Here is an 18,913-nt window from a genome sequence, read left to right as displayed (position 1 = left end):
GTGAAATTGTTATGTTATCAGCATTGACCTCCACCTCACTTCCAAGAGTGAAATTGTTTTGTTATCAGCATTGACCTCCACCTCACTTCCAAGAGTGAAATTGTTATGTTATAAGCATTGACCTCCACCTCACTTCCAAGAGTGAAATTGTTATGTTATCAGCATTGACCTCCACCTCACTTCCAAGAGTGAAATTGTTATGTTATCAGCATTGACCTCCACCTCACTTCCAAGAGTGAAATTGTTATGTTATCAGCATTGACCTCCACCTCACTTCCAAGAGTGAAATTGTTATGTTATCAGCATTGACCTCCACCTCACTTCCAAGAGTGAAATTGTTATGTTATAAGCATTGACCTCCACCTCACTTCCAAGAGTGAAATTGTTATGTTATCAGCATTGACCTCCACCTCACTTCCAAGAGTGAAATTGTTATGTTATCAGCATTGACCTCCACCTCACTTCCAAGAGTGAAATTGTTATGTTATAAGCATTGACCTCCACCTCACTTCCAAGACTGAAATTGTTATGTTATCAGCATTGACCTCCACCTCACTTCCAAGACTGAAATTGTTATGTTATCAGCATTGACCTCCACCTCACTTCCAAGAGTGAAATTGTTATGTTATCAGCATTGACCTCCACCTCACTTCCAAGAGTGAAATTGTTATGTTATCAGCATTGACCTCCACCTCACTTCCAAGAGTGAAATTGTTATGTTATCAGCATTGACCTCCACCTCACTTCCAAGAGTGAAATTGTTATGTTATCAGCATTGACCTCCACCTCACTTCCAAGAGTGAAATTGTTATGTTATCAGCATTGACCTCCACCTCACTTCCAAGAGTGAAATTGTTATGTTATCAGCATTGACCTCCACCTCACTTCCAAGAGTGAAATTGTTATGTTATCAGCATTGACCTCCACCTCACTTCCAAGAGTGAAATTGTTATGTTATCAGCATTGACCTCCACCTCACTTCCAAGAGTGAAATTGTTATGTTATCAGCATTGACCTCCACCTCACTTCCAAGAGTGAAATTGTTATGTTATCAGCATTGACCTCCACCTCACTTCCAAGAGTGAAATTGTTATGTTATCAGCATTGACCTCCACCTCACTTCCAAGAGTGAAATTGTTATGTTATCAGCATTGACCTCCACCTCACTTCCAAGAGTGAAATTGTTATGTTATCAGCATTGACCTCCACCTCACTTCCAAGAGTGAAATTGTTATGTTATCAGCATTGACCTCCACCTCACTTCCAAGAGTGAAATTGTTATGTTATCAGCATTGACCTCCACCTCACTTCCAAGAGTGAAATTGTTATGTTATCAGCATTGACCTCCACCTCACTTCCAAGAGTGAAATTGTTATGTTATCAGCATTGACCTCCACCTCACTTCCAAGAGTGAAATTGTTATGATATAAGCAATGTCATGTAAAATCCTAATATCCATCAATAAAATACATATTTTACTACCAGTAGAAAGCAATTGTCCTTTTGTAAGTTGGTGAAAACAAACTTAAATGGCATTCATCCCAAGACCAGGCACCGCCATTTTTGAAAATCGTGAAGTCAAAATCCATTTGAATTAATGAGATTATGTATGGTTTGTTCTCATCAAGTTCTCAAGAAAATCAAAACTACATAAATATGCATTTGAATTATTACCAAAAGGAGTTTGCATAACACAACCTGTAACATAACCTAAGCGGGGTGGGGGTCGAAGTGAAAATACTGCGCGATAAATTTCTTCACTTGCTAAATTTACTTGGTTTGTAACATTCACTCACCAGTATGTAGACACTTGTCAATATATGTCTTTATACTTGATCTCATAATCCTAATTGATTTACAATCATACTTGTATGCATTTTGAAACTTAATAAAAAGAAGCGATCTGCAAATGTATAACAGGAATGTAATATGTAGAGATTTCATAGTTTTCCTATATGAATCATAATTCGCACCCATGCCCTAGTGTATGTCGTCTGCATCATTACAGTTAAGGACGAAAACGATGATTCTGTTGTAAGCTACGACAACGTATTAAAAACAAAAATGCAAATATTAAAATTAAAGTTATAGGAGCAATGTCAAGCTATTACCTTGTTCGAGGAATGTATCCATCAGTATCCACAAAAACAAGTGATATATAATTCATCTGCAGATTTCCCAAGTGATGTGTCTTTTAACAGTCTAATGTACAAAAACGTGATGTATCGTTTCAGGTTTTTCACATTGCTGTATAGTATCATTTGTTACCCAAGATAGCACACCTGGCAACTAATTGCATAATGTGCGTCATTCTTTTTAGAAAGTTATTTAGTTAGCCAATAATGAGGAATCAATCAATGTATTGGCGGTTAATCCTTTGAAATAAGGGTGTTGTTTTACATAAACACAGACACTACAGAGTGTATTCAGTATAGATTAGTAAATATACACACATAAACACTACCTTTTGACAAATCCCCTATTTAAATCCCCATAAAACTAATTAATCAGTCAGAGTGTTATCGGTTAATCCTTTGATTGATCCAGACAAAAGATATGCCAAATGGGGGCCTTTGTCGGGTAATCTAAGTGGCGTTACCACTAATTATACCTGTTATAAATTCATTAACTGAGCATCAAGTGAATGATGACAAATAACATGTAGGTTTATACCACCTAACACGGATTACAACCTAGCAACACCAAGTGATTTTGACAGAATCATCTATGAAAACAAGGGTTGTAACTCGAAAACTAGGCAAAGCAGGAGACAAAACTGAATGATAGTAGATTGTGAGAACAGATAGCTTTAATTTTTCTCAACAGTTTTCGCGATTGCAGGTTTGTACAAACCTGTAAACGAAATAGTTCAACCCATGAAATGTAGATGAATACTGCACAGACCCTCATTTCTATACCCACTATTACGTCACGGAGACGCGCCGCTCTGATTGGTTGAAATTTCATTTGTGGTTGAGAATTTTGCACTGTTGACAAAAAGGCTGATTTAAGGTAATTAAAGATGTAAATGAGCATTTTTAATGACGGGATTTCATTTATAACGATGTCAGTAAGTGATTTTGCGTTTGTACCCTATTAGAGTATATGTGACCTTTAAGTCAGATGTACATTTCAGTAGAGCTTTTGAATGTGTTTTGGTGACCGTTCTCTCTTGCTGTGCACCCATGTAAGCTGTATACCACAATATATATAAGCCAACAACACAGCAATAAATTGGTAATGGATGATTTCAGTGGATGCTCGAAATGAAAAAAGCTGACTGCTGATACGAGTCCATAAATGAACTGTATGGAAATAATCATTTATATGTCATATTTTTGAAAAAAGCAAAAACATTAATCTGGACCAGATCATCTTGGTAGTAAATGTCCAGATGTGTTGTGCACATGATAATAATCTTGGCTGCATGATCCCTTCAGCCATTGGCTGATTGGAATCTGTTCAAACTCAGAATTCTTGAGCTGTTTTCATTTGTTGGCAGGTAATCAAAAATAATTAACCTACAATGATTTTATTCAGTAATTGATTACTGCAATTATAACAGAAGTTTTTGGGGTTTTTTTCAGGTCAAGGTCTGCTAGTCGTGCCGGTGAGTAATATTGCCTTATGCCTGTTATACTCCAGAGTATTTAGCCATGATGTAGTTATATTTTGAATGTCAAAATAGTTTTTGAGTAAACCCTTTGTTTAAATTTATAAATGCTCCATAGCATTGCCCTATTCTGACAGGAGTAACTACCTTGGAATAACACAGCCCCACCCCCAACCGCCCCACCCCCTGCCGCCGCACCCCCTCTTCAGACGACCTGTGTAGATGGCAGGCTTGCCAACGCAAATAATTTTTCCCATTCCCCCCATCATGTATAGGTGTTATATACATGCATTTTACATTGGGGCATACCTAGTCTAAATCTGTCTAAATCTGTTCCCATAGATATCGCCGAATGTGGAGAAGGGCTCCTACAAACTGACAGTAGTAGGCAAGATGAATGGACAAGAAGTGTTCCGGAACTCCACCGAGGTCCGCTTGGTGATGGAGAACACCTTTGTGTTCATTCAAACCGACAAGAGTGTGTACAAGCCTCTCCAGACAGGTGAGATACATAGTGTTTAGTTGACTGTGGAAGTTGGTTGATAGTGTGTTGCACCTTGGTAGGTAGAGGATTGATAGTATATTGTGCACTGTGGTAGCTAGTGGGTCAGTAGTGGACAGTGCACTGTGGTAGATAATGGGTCAGTACTGGACTGTGCACTTTGGCAGGTAGAGGGTCGATAGTGGACTGTGCACTATGGTAGATAGAGGGTTGATAGTGGACTGTGCACTTTGGTAGGTAGGCAGTTGATGGTGGACTGTGCACTTTGGTAGGTGTAGGGTCAATAGTGGACCGTGCACTGTGGTAGGATGTGAGTAGATTGTGTGTATCAGTTTAGCTTTGTTTTTATGTTTTGATAGGCATTCGTTTGTAGTGTGAATGTAATACCCTGCTATATAGATTAGATAATGTAAGAAAAATGTGATCAGCATGTACATTAGCCGCGACATGTTTTATTGCAATACCAATGGTCAATGCCTTTGACTTCATTGAGAATCTCATCCCTTGCGAAAAGATCATGAAGTCTTCATGAAGACTTCATGAAGTTTCTTCATAAGGAGTTCATGAAAACTTCATGAAGAATTCATGAACATTAAATGAGAAATCTACTTCATGAAGAGTTCATGAAGATACTTCATGAAGAGTTCATGAAGATACTTCATGAAGAGTTCATGAAGAGTTCATGAAGATACTTCCTGAAGAGTCCATGAAGATACTTCCTGAAGAGTTCATGAAGATACTTCCTGAAGAGTTCATGGAGATACTTCCTGAAGAGTTCATGAAGATCCCCTGAACTGTTCATGAAGACTTCCTGAAGAGCTTTTTCAGCCTTTTTCTGCAACACAAGTCACATAATCTGACCATGCCATGCAAACTGGCAGGCAACATATAAATTCATCACCAATAGATGTAACATAAATTAAATATCAAGCAGCAAAGAGGACACAAACAGAAAACTAGATTTTGATGGGATTTCCTTTTTATTCAAATCTTCAGCAGAAAATTCTGATTAATTATTTAAAAACAACACAAGAACCTGTATCCAAACATTGTGCTCTAGAATTAAAGAAGCTGTCATCCATATATACTTGTTCTATCTTTACTACAGCTTGGATGTCAATCAGTCTGTATCCAGGAAAATGAACTCATTAGGAACACCATTTCATGCAGTAGATTGTAATATACAATTTCAGAAAGTGTAATCCCTTCAGACTATATGTTTTTTAAGTAGACAATGAGAGTCACAACCAACAGAGAATTTACAACAGGGCCTTTAATCATCTACCTGGAAGTTGTACATGGGGCATCACAATTAATCTCAGAAGACACAGGATGGAAGAACCTTCAGGAAGAGCAATGTGAAGATGCCCACATTGGTTTAAGAATGGTTAGTGACTGAGTGAGTTGAGTTCCAGCAATATCACGACAAGGAACCCAAGAGAAGGGCTACATACATTGTACTCATGTTACAAATCAAACCCAAGTCTTCAGTGCGAAGAGTGAACACTTTGGCTCAGGAATATAATCATCGAGGAGAACTTCATCTTTGTGTTTCAACATTTGCAGAATCACCCCCATTTCCTCAGAATCGCCCAGTGGAAATCTGAAAAACATTGCAACCAACAACATTTAATCATAGTCTTTCCATTTCAAAGAGTCTAAAGCAAATACTGAAACTTTGTTGTTTAAAAAAATATAATTGCTCAAAATGTTAAGTATATATAACTTGTTTCAGATAATTTTTCACCTGATTAATTAAACTATTTTAAATAATTTAATTTTACACTGATGACCTTAATTATTTTTTTTAATACAAAAAGTGCATATCAAGTAACAAAACTGGCTTCTAAATCACTAGTCTACATCCATAATCAAATATATTCTGAAATATTTGAATTTCCCAACACTTAAAATAATCAGCACATCGTAAAATAGAAAAACGTATCTTCATGTAACTGAACCTATTTCCAACTCATATAGATGACTAAACATTGTGGCACATTCACTTTTAATTTACAATCAGTAATTATTCCAAAACTGAATACAAAAACGACAGAGAGAAAATGAAACATCCCTGAAAGTGCCTATAGCAATTATCTCCCTTTTCATTTGAATTTATTTTGTTGTTTATAATCTAAGCCAAACAAACTTAGCACCAAACTAGCACCTTGAACTCTGACACCATCTGCATGTGCTCAGATTTAAGTCACCAGCGTTACATGCCCCTGTGTAAGTCCCATCGTACACAAAGTTCACATTATCATTCCGTACACGTTACTGATTTTCCTTCTGAGACTAAGAGACATACACTGTGTAAAAACAACACTTGATACACTGCTATATGTTTAATAAATGTTTCTGTCATTCTCCTCAAAGAGAGTTGCTTATCCCTTCACCAATGTTTGTTTATGCATATTCCGGCACTCAAAATAATTTCAAAATTGTTGTTATTTACGTACCGCTCATGGAAATCACCTTGGGATGCATCCATAGGCAGTTAATCTAGTCGATTCCTTTATCTTGAGTCAGTTCTTGACATATCCATCGTTGTATTATCCACGAAATGCACGAATCGCAAATTCATTAGTGATATTCATCGCCTAAATCGTTGTCTGTTGGCGAAGTTGCATTTGGCGCCTTCTGCCTCGCTCTCTGGCTCGAAGACAGCAGCAATGGTGTCATGCCGGGAAACGGTCGCGTCTTTCCATATCGAATGTTGCAAGTTTGAAGTAAAGACATTTTTTGATAGAAAAGAAAAATTAAGTGTAAATATAAAGCTTAGATCAGGAGTAAATCGTGTCTATAAATAAAATAAGATGTATGATTATTGTTATCCGTTCTTAAAGTCGCAATAGATTTCGGAAGAACGAAGGGCGGGGCAGTTTGGGCGCGAAAGTTACTCCATCATACCGACAGTGTATAATTTCTCATCTTATGAACAAATAATGGCAAGAATTACAATATTTAGGTATCAATATCGAAATTAGAACTTGTCAATGTACATGTCGTATTATTGTCAATGGCGGGGATCCCATAAAAACATGTTCTGAGTTCACGTTCCGTTGTCGATCATAACTTGGAAGAATAGTTTATAATGCACATGTCCCTGGTCATAGATTTTATTTCATTAGTCTAAACTGACGTAGTTTTAGGGTCATATTGTGCTGGACAGGGAGTGACAGTGGAATGTGTTCTAAAATCAAGAGCATTGAATGTTTTCAACGAAAAGATCAACTTGCGGGTTATGAAAACTGTCAGAAGCATGGCGATATCAAAATATTTTCCACGTTTCTTTTTTTTCTAGTACCGAGTCGACTGTTAATGTTTTTGACAGTTTTATGTTTTTGCTTCGTTATGAACTTTGCGGAAGACATTCTTGCGATAGTAAAGTATCTGCATGCATGTCCGATCGTAAGCAATCACGGGAGAAATTCAAAGAAATGAGACGATTTTGACAGGAAAACTTTACTTTATGGAGTAAATATGAATAAGGAAGACATGTAGAAAACTTCCACAGTACCAACTGGTTACGCAGCTATTTTAGGAAGGTAAGTTTTAACTTGAACTGTCCCTATGTTACTAAAACAACTCCTGTTAGGCACAGAATCGTTTAGCGTTCTTTCATGCATAAACTGTTTGTTGTATAAATTATGAAACAACAACAAAAATTACTAGACAAACACAAGTAATGCCACGAGAGATAGGATTTACAGATAATTTAAACTTAATTAAATATGTGGAAAGTATGTTTATGCCTCATCTGTAATCATTTACATAACAACTTATGTAACATGAATAAAAGTATTGTAGCTTGTAATATTTATTCTGTATTTTTTTTTTAATGTAGTTTACTCTGGAAATTTGTAGTGAATAAGATTAGACTTACTTCATGAACAAAAACTTCATGAAGTAACATATAACTTCATGAAGTGTGAAATAACTTCATGAAGTTGAAGAACTCTTCATGAAATATGTCTTCATGAAGTAACAAAAAAAAACTTCATGAAGTGTGAAATTACTTCATGAAGTTGACGAAGTCTTCATGAAGTGTGTCTTCATGAAGTAAGTTCATGAAGATTTAAGCTAAAGTTGATGAACTCTTCATGAAGTCTTCATGAACTGAGTTTCGCAGGGGATGTTTTCTCATGATATTCATGCATCAATAATACCTCTGTGACAGATGGACCTCATCAGGTAATGTATAATGTATGTTGTAGTTTAACTTACTTTATTTTTCAGTACGTTTTCGAGTTTTGTCCTTGGACCAGGAATTGAAGCCAGTGGACCAAACGATTAAAACAGACATCTCAGTTGTTGTAAGTAAACAATTATTCCGCTCAAAACCATAATGCCTTGTAGTTGCTGTCTGATAGACTTGACAGCCTGACTGTTGGTCATGGAACAGATCACAAAACACAACAATCTATGTTATTTTTGCTGTTTTTTGTAGCAAATATATGAGCAAACCTGTACCAAAATCTTTATTTGTAAATCTTCAGTTTCATAAATGTGGTTCATGGTTCATCGATTTCCAGTACCCTTCAGTCTTCATCTATCTGCCAGTAAACTTCTGTTTGTCATAAAAGGCTCAGAATCCATGTTCTAAACTAAAATCTACAGTTATGATGTCCTCCAAAGTTATGAACCTGGTAGGTTGAGGCTTGTTCAATTTCATTCAAGTGAGCATTGGGATAGCCATGTGGTTAATGCATTTGCTCATCACACTGAAGTCCCAGGTTTGATTCCCCACATGGGTACAGTATATGAAGCCCATATGTGGTGTCCCCCATCCTGATATTGCTGGAATATTGCTAAAAGCGGCGTAAAGCTAAGTTCACTCAGTCCTTGTTTTGTTCCAGGATGGCAACGACAACAAGTTGGAGGAGTGGCTGGCCATGGAGAGTGTCGCAGGTTCAGTAGCTGGAATTTACACACATTGTTTGGACCAGACCAATTTTATTTCTTATGTTACAGATCTCACTGATCATATTTTTCCAGGAATAAGAAGAAGCTTGTAATCTTACGCGCCCCCCTTCCTCTCCCAATTCTTTTTGTCCTTTTTTAGTATAGTTTAATGCTTTTAGTTTTTAAAGGAAGTTTAACTTTGACTGTTGATTTTATCAATAAATAAATAAGCTCCCTTATGGCTTTAAGTTTCTGAGGAAAACCCATAAAACAAGAACTAATTTTCCCAATCAAGTGTTAACAGGATTGTCAAGAGTCCGAAGTTATTCTACGTAATGCAGATCCCCTCTTCCTCTACTACCATGCGCTGAAACTTGCTGTGAGCTAAGCTGAATCAAATCTTACTGGTCTTTGACCACCCGACCTCTACCCCCACCCTGACATAGGCACCTGTCAGTCATCTCTATGCTAGTGCTGCATATCCAGACGATCATGTGACAGTCTGTGCCTGTCATTCCCTGTCTTGTTGCTACATTGTGTGTTTTTCTCTGTTAGGTCTTAGGCTTCTTTCAAGGAAATAAATGGGTATATGTAATCGTAATGGCTCCAGGACGCGTAAACATTGCAACAATTGTAATAGTAACTTTTCAGTGCAGGTCTGCATGCTGTGTGCATAGATTGTTTAGGACGTTGTGAATGGTCACATTGTTGCACTTTCTGAAGATTGTAGAGGGTCTAGTCAACAGTTGGCTGATAGAGATCGTTGGAAAACAGATGAGGGTCCATCATCATCGAAACATCATAGGACTGAACATCAAAAGAAATTGTCCCAGTCTCCCAATGAAGATTTTCTTGAGGAGGCGCCAGATTCATATCTCAGCAAGAACCTTCGCTTCTTGTTCCAACCACATGCCTCTCCCTTTGGAAGACTCATCACCACCTCAGGTTGTAGTGTCTTCCGATGTCCAATCCCATCTGACTTGGGTGGTGGCTGGGTCGCAGCTTCCTCACATTTCATCAGTGAAAGGTTCCTATGCACCACTTGGTGTGATACCCAATGTGACCTACATTATTATCCCCCCGACATGTAATGCGGGGGGGGTATAATCGACGCCTCATCTGTCCGTCCGTCCGTAATCATGTAGTGATCTCAGCCTATGGTTGTGCCTTTTGCTATTTCCAAATTTTTGGCATTTATATTTTTTTTGTTTTTCCAAAATCAAACTCAATATTTTTCGGCAAAACTTGGTAGATATATCAGTCAGAACCTGAAGTGGTGCCTTTTGCTATGTACAGGATCTTGTGATTTAATATTTTCTCGATTTCAATGGATGGGTTTCGTACTTAGTCTGAAAAGTGAGAGGTGTGTTTCATTTCCAGAGCAGAACTCAAAAACTTCTCAATATCTGTCAGTAGAACTTGGTAGATATGTGTGGCAGACCCCAAAGTGGCACCATTTGCTATTTACATGTTTTTCTGATTTATTATTTTCTCCATTTCTATGGAAACTTTTCAGACTGAGTCTCAAAATGAAGGGATGGGCTTCGTTTCCGGAGGAGAACTCAAACACCGTTCAATATTTTTCGGCAAAACTTGGTAGATATATCAGTCAGAACCTGAAGTGGTGCCTTTTGCTATGTACAGGATCTTGTGATTTAATATTTTCTCGATTTCAATGGATGGGTTTCGTACTTAGTCTGAAAAGTGAGAGGTGTGTTTCGTTTCCAGAGCAGAACTCAAAAACTTCTTTTAATATCTGTCAGTAGAACTTGGTAGATATGTGTGGCAGACCCCAAAGTGGCACCATTTGCTTTTTACATGTTTTTCTGATTTATTATTTTCTCCATTTCTATGGAAACTTTTCAGACTGAGTCTCAAAATGAAGGGATGGGCTTCGTTTCCGGAGCAGAACTCAAACACCGTTCAATATTTTTCGGCAAAACTTGGTAGATATGTCAATCAGAATCTAAAGTGGTGCCTTTTGCTACTTACAGGTTTTTGTGATTTATTATTTTCTCTGTTTCCATGGAAACGTGTATTACTTTCTTGGTTCCATGAACACATTGCTGACTTCGTTTCTGGAGCACAACTCGAAAATCATTTCATATCTTTTAAAAGATCTTGGCAGACATACGAGACAAATCTTGAAATGGTTACTTTTTCTGTTTACAAATATGTGGCATTTATATTTTTCATGAATTACATGCAAACAATTCAGACTTGGCCTAAAAACACAATAAGTAACTGTTGGATGATTTGTCCTTTCAAATATGTTAGGGCAGGGGGGATATGTCATCTTCTGATGACTCTTGTTTTTATTTTTCCATGGAACATTTTGGTGTTAGTCTTATGGTGGCGTGGGCTTTGTTTCTGGAGCAGAACTCAAAAAACGTTCAATATTTTTCTGCAAAACGTGGTACATATATCAATCAGAACCTAAAGTGGTGCCTTTTGCTATGTACAGGTTTTTGTGATGTATTATTTTCTTGGTTTCCATGGAAACATTTTGGACCTAGTCCCAAAAGTGAGAGGTGTGTTTCATTTCCGGAGCAGAACTCAAAAGCCGTTCAGTATTTTTCTGCAAAACTTGGTAGATATATCAATCTGAACCTATAGTGGAGCCTTTTGGTATTTACAGGTTTTTGTGATTTATTATTTTCTCTGTTTCCATGGAAATGTTTTCGACATAGTCTCAAGAGTGAGTGGTGTGTTTTGTTTCCGGAGCAGACCTCAAAAACTGTTCAATATTTTTCGGCAAAACTTGATAGATACATCATTCAGAACCTGAAGTGAAGCCTTCTGCTGTGTACAGGATCTTGTGATTTATTATTTTCTCTGTTTCCATGGAAACGTTTCGGACCTAGTCTGAAAAGTGAGAGGTGTGTTTCGTTTCCGGAGCAGAACTCAAAAACTTCTTAATATCTGTCCATAAAACTTTCTCGATATGTGTGGCAGACCCCAAAGTGGTGCCTTTTTGCTCTCTACTGTTTTTTGTGATTTATTATTTTCTCTGTTTCCATGGAAACGTTTCAGACTGAGTCTCAAAAATGGAGGGATGGGCTTCCTTTCCGGAGCAGAACTAAAACACCATTCAATATTTTTCGGCAAAACCTGGTAGATACATTAATCAGAAGCTATAGTGGTGCCTTCTGCTATGTACAGGATCTTGTGATTTATTGTTTTCTCGGTTTCCATGGAAACATTTTGGACCTAGTCTGAAAAGTGAGAGGTGTGTTTCATTTCCAGAGCAGAACTCAAAAACTTCTTAATATCTGTTAGTAAAACTTTCTCGATATGTGTGGAAGACCCCAAAGTGGAGCCTTTTGGTTTTTAAAGGTTTCTGTGATGTATTATTTTCTTGGTTTCCATGGAAACTGTTCAAACTTAGTCTCAAAATGGTGGGGTGGGCTTTGTTCCCAGAGCACAACTCGAAAACCATTTCGTATCTTTCAACAGGTCTTGGCAGATATATGAGACAGATCTTGAAATTGTGACTTTGCTGGTTACAGATATATGGCATTTATAATTTTCATGAATCACATGGAAACAATTCAAACTTAGTTTTAAAAAATAATGAGTAACTCTCAGATTATTTGTCCTTTCAAAAATGTGGGGGCCGGGGGGATATGTCATCTTCTGATGACTCTTGTATAAAATTAGGTGGTTGAATGTGCACACCTGATTCGGCACTTCCTCAGTCCATGCCTGGTTCCACCTTTCCTCAGAGCACGCCTGGTTCGGCACTTCCTCAGAGCATGCCTGGTTCGGACAATACTCAGAGCACGCCTGGTTCGGCACTTCCTCAGAGCATGCCTGGTTCGGCACTTCCTCAGAGCACGCCTGGTTTGGCACTTCCTCAGAGCACGCCTGGTTCGGCCAATACTCAGAGCACGCCTGGTTCGGCACTTCCTCAGCCCATGCCTGGTTCGGCCTTTCCTCAGAGCACGCCTGGTTCGGCACTTCCTCAGAGCACGCCTGGCTCAGCACTTCCTCAGACCACGCCTGATTCAGCACTTACACAGAGCATGCCTCATTTGGCACTTCCTCAGAGTACGCCTGGTTCGGCACTTCCTGAGTGCACACCTGGTTCAGCACTTACCCAGAGCATGCCACATTCGGCACTTCCTGAGTGCACACCTGGTTCAGCACTTCCTCTTGGCATGCCTGGTTCGATGATTCCTGCTTTCATCACTCTGCTTATACACTGCTTAGTTCAGTGGTTACTCACAGTGTGCACAGTATCTTTGGTTCGGTGCACTCTCATAGTTCATGGGTTTGAATACCTCTGGTTTAATGCCAACTGGCAATGTGTCACTTACTACCCGCTCAACATTTGTCTCCTATGTGACTTTGGCTCTTGGTATTTTGATAACTTTCTTTCCGATGCTTACTACCTCTCAAGTGTTGGCTTCAGCAGTGACAGCATCATCATTGATGAGCTTATCTCATGAGTTGGGCATAGCTAGTGTTAGCCTACCTGTTACAATGACACCTGCAACAACAAGACCTATTTTGCTGGTTTCTTGGACTCTGGCATTAGAGGCTTTGACATCTCAATCATTGGACTTTGACACCTTTGTGGAAGTGGTTGCTTCAGCCTTGTGTCTCCAGTTTCTGCATCTGCTCCACAATCTGCTTGGATTCTGAACTTGGACAGAGTTCGTCATTCGGCTATGCCATCTCCCTCTTCAGATGGCTTCATATATTAGTATTGACACGATTGACAAACCTCAGTTGTTGGTTTGGATTGCCGACTCTTCAAGTACAACAGAGTGATTTTTCCTCTATTATCTACCTGCCAAATCCCTGTATCACTCAATTAGCGGTGGTTCTGGATGTGGCTTTTGATAACTTTCAAGGAAGATTAAGGAGAGGTTCATGGTTCTCTGTTTCAGTTTAGTGTCTGCTCGTGTGTCTGGCTTTTCGACAATGAATGTCTCTCCTCCTGTGGAAGATGATATTGCGCTGATGGGTTCCTCACAGAGGACTTACTCACTGTTTTTGGGGTAGAAGATCATGAACTCTTACATATTCATAGTGAAATCGGAAAGGTCATTGCCCCTCTCAATGTGATTTTGATGGCACCTGAATGGTAGCTATGGCTGTCACACATGTGTCTTCACATCAGCAGGCATACAGGCACCTTGGTCCTGGTGCAGCAGTTGTCATTGACCTGTGTTCGCAGATGATGCAATCTTCCTTCGTGTCAGTTTGCTCTGTACATAATAAAAGATATCGATGTTATTAATGTCTTAGTACTGTTTTTATATGGACTAGACCGTTTTCACCTAGGGAACAAGGGTGTGTTTACCCTGTGATGCTTGTGGTGTGAGATGATCTGTTCAGATAATGTATCATCTGTTGTCTGCGCACGGAAGTGGGACTTCTGCGCACGTAAGTGGGAGTGCTGGGAAAAGCTCATGGTGAAACACACACGTAAATGGAGGCGAGCTGGCATGTTAGAATGTTGAGAGTGGTAGAGTGGTGTCAAGTAAAATAAGAAGAATAAAGATGGTAATGAGAATAAACATGATCGACTCTCCACTTACTGACCTCTACTCTCTGAGAAATTGCATCAGTTAAGTGTTGATTCTGATTACCTATATGGTTTTCAAAGCATTCTACTCCAATATCCTTTCTAACCTTTGGCAACTTAGGGAGACTGGTACTGAATGATAAACTAGCTGAGCTACCTGGCCATTCCCTCTTTCCCTGCTTTTTAATGTGTGTCTGTCGGGGGTAGCTTCGAAGAAGGGACTGGCCAGATCATTTGGGTCACCTGATAAATCGTGAGATGTTAGGGCTCAGGGCAGGGCCAAACTGTGTCCTTTTGTTTTTCAGAAAGTTGCATCTGAAAACCACATTAATTTGGGAGTGCCCACTCCCTAGAATTTGTGCTGTGTAACCCAAGGGGATCTTTGAAGCGACCCATCACAAAGGTGGACTAGCATATCGAGAGTTGGTGCTTCTCCTGGCCTCCTTGTGTTTTGTGTACTCATGTTTGCAGAGGTGTCAGGGTAATCTGCGTTCCTCCATCCAACTGTGGGATAATGTATAATGTGAGAATGGACAAGTTTAAAAATCTAACCATATGTTTTGTATTTATATACTTATCCTATCTCATGTAATGAATGCCCCAGCAACCTGCCCCACGTCACAGATTACGGAAAGCTCCTCGGACTGGAATGACAGGCACAGACCATCACCTGATCATCTGAGCATGCACCTCAAGCATTGAGATAACGGACAGGTACCGATGTTAGGTTGGATGCACAGGTTGGAGGGTCAGAGGCCAGTAAGATTTTGTTCAGCTTAGCTCATAGCACGTTTCCACACTTGGTAGTAGAGGAAGAGGACACCTGCATAACGTGAGACAGGATAAGTATACAAATATACAATTTATGGTTAAAATTTCCAAATATGTATGAAACAGCAATCTGGAAATGTATAATGTAGAAGACAGCATATGTCTGTAAAGCATGGGCATTTCCATCTGCTCTGGTTCAAAGGTGACCTTGAACTGTCATGCCCCTTAGCTCAACATATGTCTATAAAGGGTGGGCATTTGCATCTGCTCTGGTTCAAAGGTGACCTTGAACTGCCATGCCCCTTAGCTCAGCATATGTCTATAAAGGGTGGGCATTTCTATCTGCTCTGGTTCAAAGGTGACCTTGAACTGTCATGCCCCTTAGCTCTGTATATGTCTATAAAGGGTGGGCATTTCTATCTGCTTTGGTTCAAAGGTGACCTTGAACTGTCATGCCCCTTAGCTCAGTATAAAAATGAAAACAAGCCCCTTTGCACTTTAATAAAATAATTTTCTCCCATAGGCCAGGGGTGAAGGGCTGTAAATTCCGAAGAGTTATGTCAAACCATAAGTAGGTTATGCTGTCAGTTTAAATGTCAAGTAAAACAGTTTGATTTTCAATTAAAACTAAGCCCACTCACTTGCCATACAGCAAACCTATTTGCTTTGTTGCATTAAGCAGACAGGTCTAGAATCTTGAACCTAGAGTTATACAACATGAAGACCACAAAATTGTGCTAAACGTTTTGACCTGTGATGGCCTCGCCACGACAGACCTGATCATAATCCTATGTGTTCCAGGTGTCATCGAGAAATCTTATGAGCTCTCAGACCAGCCCCCACTTGGAACATGGAAAATCACTGCCAAAAATAAGGTAGAAATAAAAATTTCAATTGGAACCATGTTTCATTTGAAGTCATAATGATGTCACTGATGCCTCCTTTTACAAAACTGGTAAGCCTAAGATCTTGTAACTTTTCTTGTATGTTACGGTATGCCAAGTACGAGTGCTACGAGATCTTAGGCTTATGAGAGTTTGGTGAAACAGGCCTAAGACATTTATAACTCATGCTTTGAAGTGTCATATAGTGTCCACAAATATTGTGCTTTCATGAAGGTATGTGTCAAAATATGGACTTGAGTCCCCACCACCCTAACATGTCAAGGCAAAACTAAAGTATCAAGTATGAAGACACCTTTCTTGGTACAGTTGATGTTTAGTATAATTTATCTACATTCGATTCTCATTACAACATTATATATCTCACTGTTTGATTCTAGTTCGGAAAAAACACAAAGGAAGTTAGCGTGGAGAAATATGGTAAGTAATTTTCCATAATACGAAAATATCTTCTGATGAAGAAATGAGAAGGAAAGATTAGTTTTTGTGTTTGTATATTTATTGTAGTGTATGGGTTCCATTTGAGCTGAAACATACACACTAACCAGTGGAAAAGTTGCACTCAGTTACAATTCAACAAGGTTGGAACAAGTTTCCCAGTGCCCAGTTTCTTCTCATGCTGAAGTGACCCATGAAGATCCAGGGTAGAATAGGTCTTCAGCAGCCAGTGCTATGTCCTCAACACTCTTTGCTCACATCACCTAGTGATTCCTAGACAGAATATGTCCTCAACACTCCTTGCTCACATCATGTAGAGATTCATTGACATGTCCTCAGTGCTGTATGTTTACATCATGTAGAGATTCCTAGATAGAATATGTCCTCAACACTCCATGCTCACATCGCCTTCAGATTCCTGGACAGAAAAGGTTCTGAACAATCCATCACTCACATCATTCCTAGCATTTTGGCAACACTCAATTCACTTTTCACCATGAGATTCTGTAGGTCATTTTTCAACCTTTCTGACACTTTGATTCATTTATAATTCATTTGTCTGGAATATGTGGATCTCTCGCTCTATGTACTCATTGTGTTACTCCCCAATCACACTGTTTCCTTAATACCCTTGATCCTGTTCTCCACCGAGCCCCATGATTGATGCTTTCAGTGTTGCCCAAGTTTGAAGTGACTATTGAGGCCCTTCCAGACTTCATTGTTCGGAGGGAAACTAAAACGTTCAACATCAAGGTCACCTCAAAGTGAGTTTTCCAGCAATAGTTCTGCAGAGGAAGGAATACATGTTGACGTAGACAAATAACTGCATTTTCTGTCTTCCTAAAAAGTATACAGACAAAGCCTTTGTCTGCAACATTAAATTTTTAATTTTAGATATTTATCCTCTAAGTGAAAACAATGTTTCACATTGGTTTTTATCCATCTTACATTTCAGATACACATATGGCAAGCCTGTGAAAGGAAAAGCCAAATTCATCTTTGGTAATGGTGAGGTTGTCAAGGAAACCACAGTAAGTATGAAAGAATCACACTTTATAAAAAAGACTATTTGTACATATACTATATTACACTGTGCATGCCTAGTAGGACTGAACCCAATAATGCCATAAGATGTTCTTTACAAAGAAAGTGTAATCCCAAATATGACGCGTTGCATTTGACCACTTTCTTAAAGACTTACTGGGTTTATTGTGTTCAGTCTTGGAAAGCATACCATACTGCTGTGCTAACTATATTGTCTAAACAAGCAGTTGTCATACTTCCTTTTCTGTGTATGGGTGGGTTATGTCTCCAACATTGTGTGCTTTAATTAGGTGCCTCACTCTGTCAGAGTGGGCTTTAATACTGGATGAGATTCTGCCTTAAAAGTAATAGAACTTTTACTTAACTAAGAAAGTGGATAAAATATGATATGTTTTATTTGATCAGTCTTTGAAAGAAATTTAGAAGGGAATGAATTATATTAACATTTTTATTCCTTGAAATGTTTTTGGATGAAGTATGAAGTGGTGATATGATAAGCAATGTTTCCAGGGCTTAAATATGTGCAAGAAGAAAGGCCTATAAAACCAAGACATCCGAGGAAATCAGTGCTGCAAGCCATACCTGCATATAGAAACACATTGCTAACATGACAGTGTTCATACAGTCCCACAGTAACCACAGATCTCAACATCCCTTGGATGTGCCATCTACCTTGAGTCTCATATTTACCTGGATGATATTTGTAGGTTGCCACCAATACATTGCTTATGGGTTTCACTAAACAGATCAGTGTCTTACATCTTCATTGCTTTGCTTTGCTTGTTCATCAAGTTGATAATACCGAAACACTTTTCAAGATGAACCACTCATTCACTCATTCACTCACTCGACATTGTCTGTGCTTCAGTTGAACACCGGTGAAGATGGGGTTCATATTGAGAAGATCATGACAAGCGATGTAATGGCAGCCATGAGCTATGAAAGACTGAAGATGACAGTTAATGTCACAGAAGAACCGGCACAGGTGACAGAGACATCCAACCAGCTGGACATCCCCGTGTACTCACAGCATGTCAAGCTTGAGTTCCTCCCTACCTCGTCCCAGGTGTACAGATCTGGTCTGTCTGTGCAACTTCGGGTATGCTCACATCTTTAAAATGGATCATGTCTTACATTACAGTAATACGCTGCGTAAAAATAACTTTTCCATAATATTGCCTTGACTTATAGTTGCATCATCT

The 18,913-nt window shown here is 38.9% G+C and overlaps 1 protein-coding gene across 5 annotated transcripts in view; it reads left to right on the top strand.

Moving 5' to 3' along the window:
- Positions 1-18,913, top strand: part of LOC137257888 (CD109 antigen-like) — a 104,808-nt gene that overhangs the window by 28,884 nt on the left and 57,011 nt on the right. For all 5 annotated transcript variants that reach the window (XM_067795381.1, XM_067795385.1, XM_067795380.1 and 2 more), the window contains exons 4-12: positions 3,588-3,610; positions 3,956-4,115; positions 8,355-8,431; positions 8,975-9,026; positions 16,129-16,202; positions 16,610-16,649; positions 17,341-17,431; positions 17,623-17,698; positions 18,580-18,810. In XM_067795381.1, coding sequence (XP_067651482.1) covers positions 3,588-3,610; positions 3,956-4,115; positions 8,355-8,431; positions 8,975-9,026; positions 16,129-16,202; positions 16,610-16,649; positions 17,341-17,431; positions 17,623-17,698; positions 18,580-18,810 — 824 coding nt within the window. The remainder of the gene's footprint in view (positions 1-3,587; positions 3,611-3,955; positions 4,116-8,354; positions 8,432-8,974; positions 9,027-16,128; positions 16,203-16,609; positions 16,650-17,340; positions 17,432-17,622; positions 17,699-18,579; positions 18,811-18,913) is intronic.

This window comes from Haliotis asinina, chromosome 12, assembly GCF_037392515.1.
Source record: "Haliotis asinina isolate JCU_RB_2024 chromosome 12, JCU_Hal_asi_v2, whole genome shotgun sequence".
Taxonomy (NCBI): domain Eukaryota; kingdom Metazoa; phylum Mollusca; class Gastropoda; order Lepetellida; family Haliotidae; genus Haliotis; species Haliotis asinina.
The sequence above is the reverse complement of the archived record's forward strand: the minus strand, read 5'-3'. Positions and strand labels throughout refer to the sequence as shown.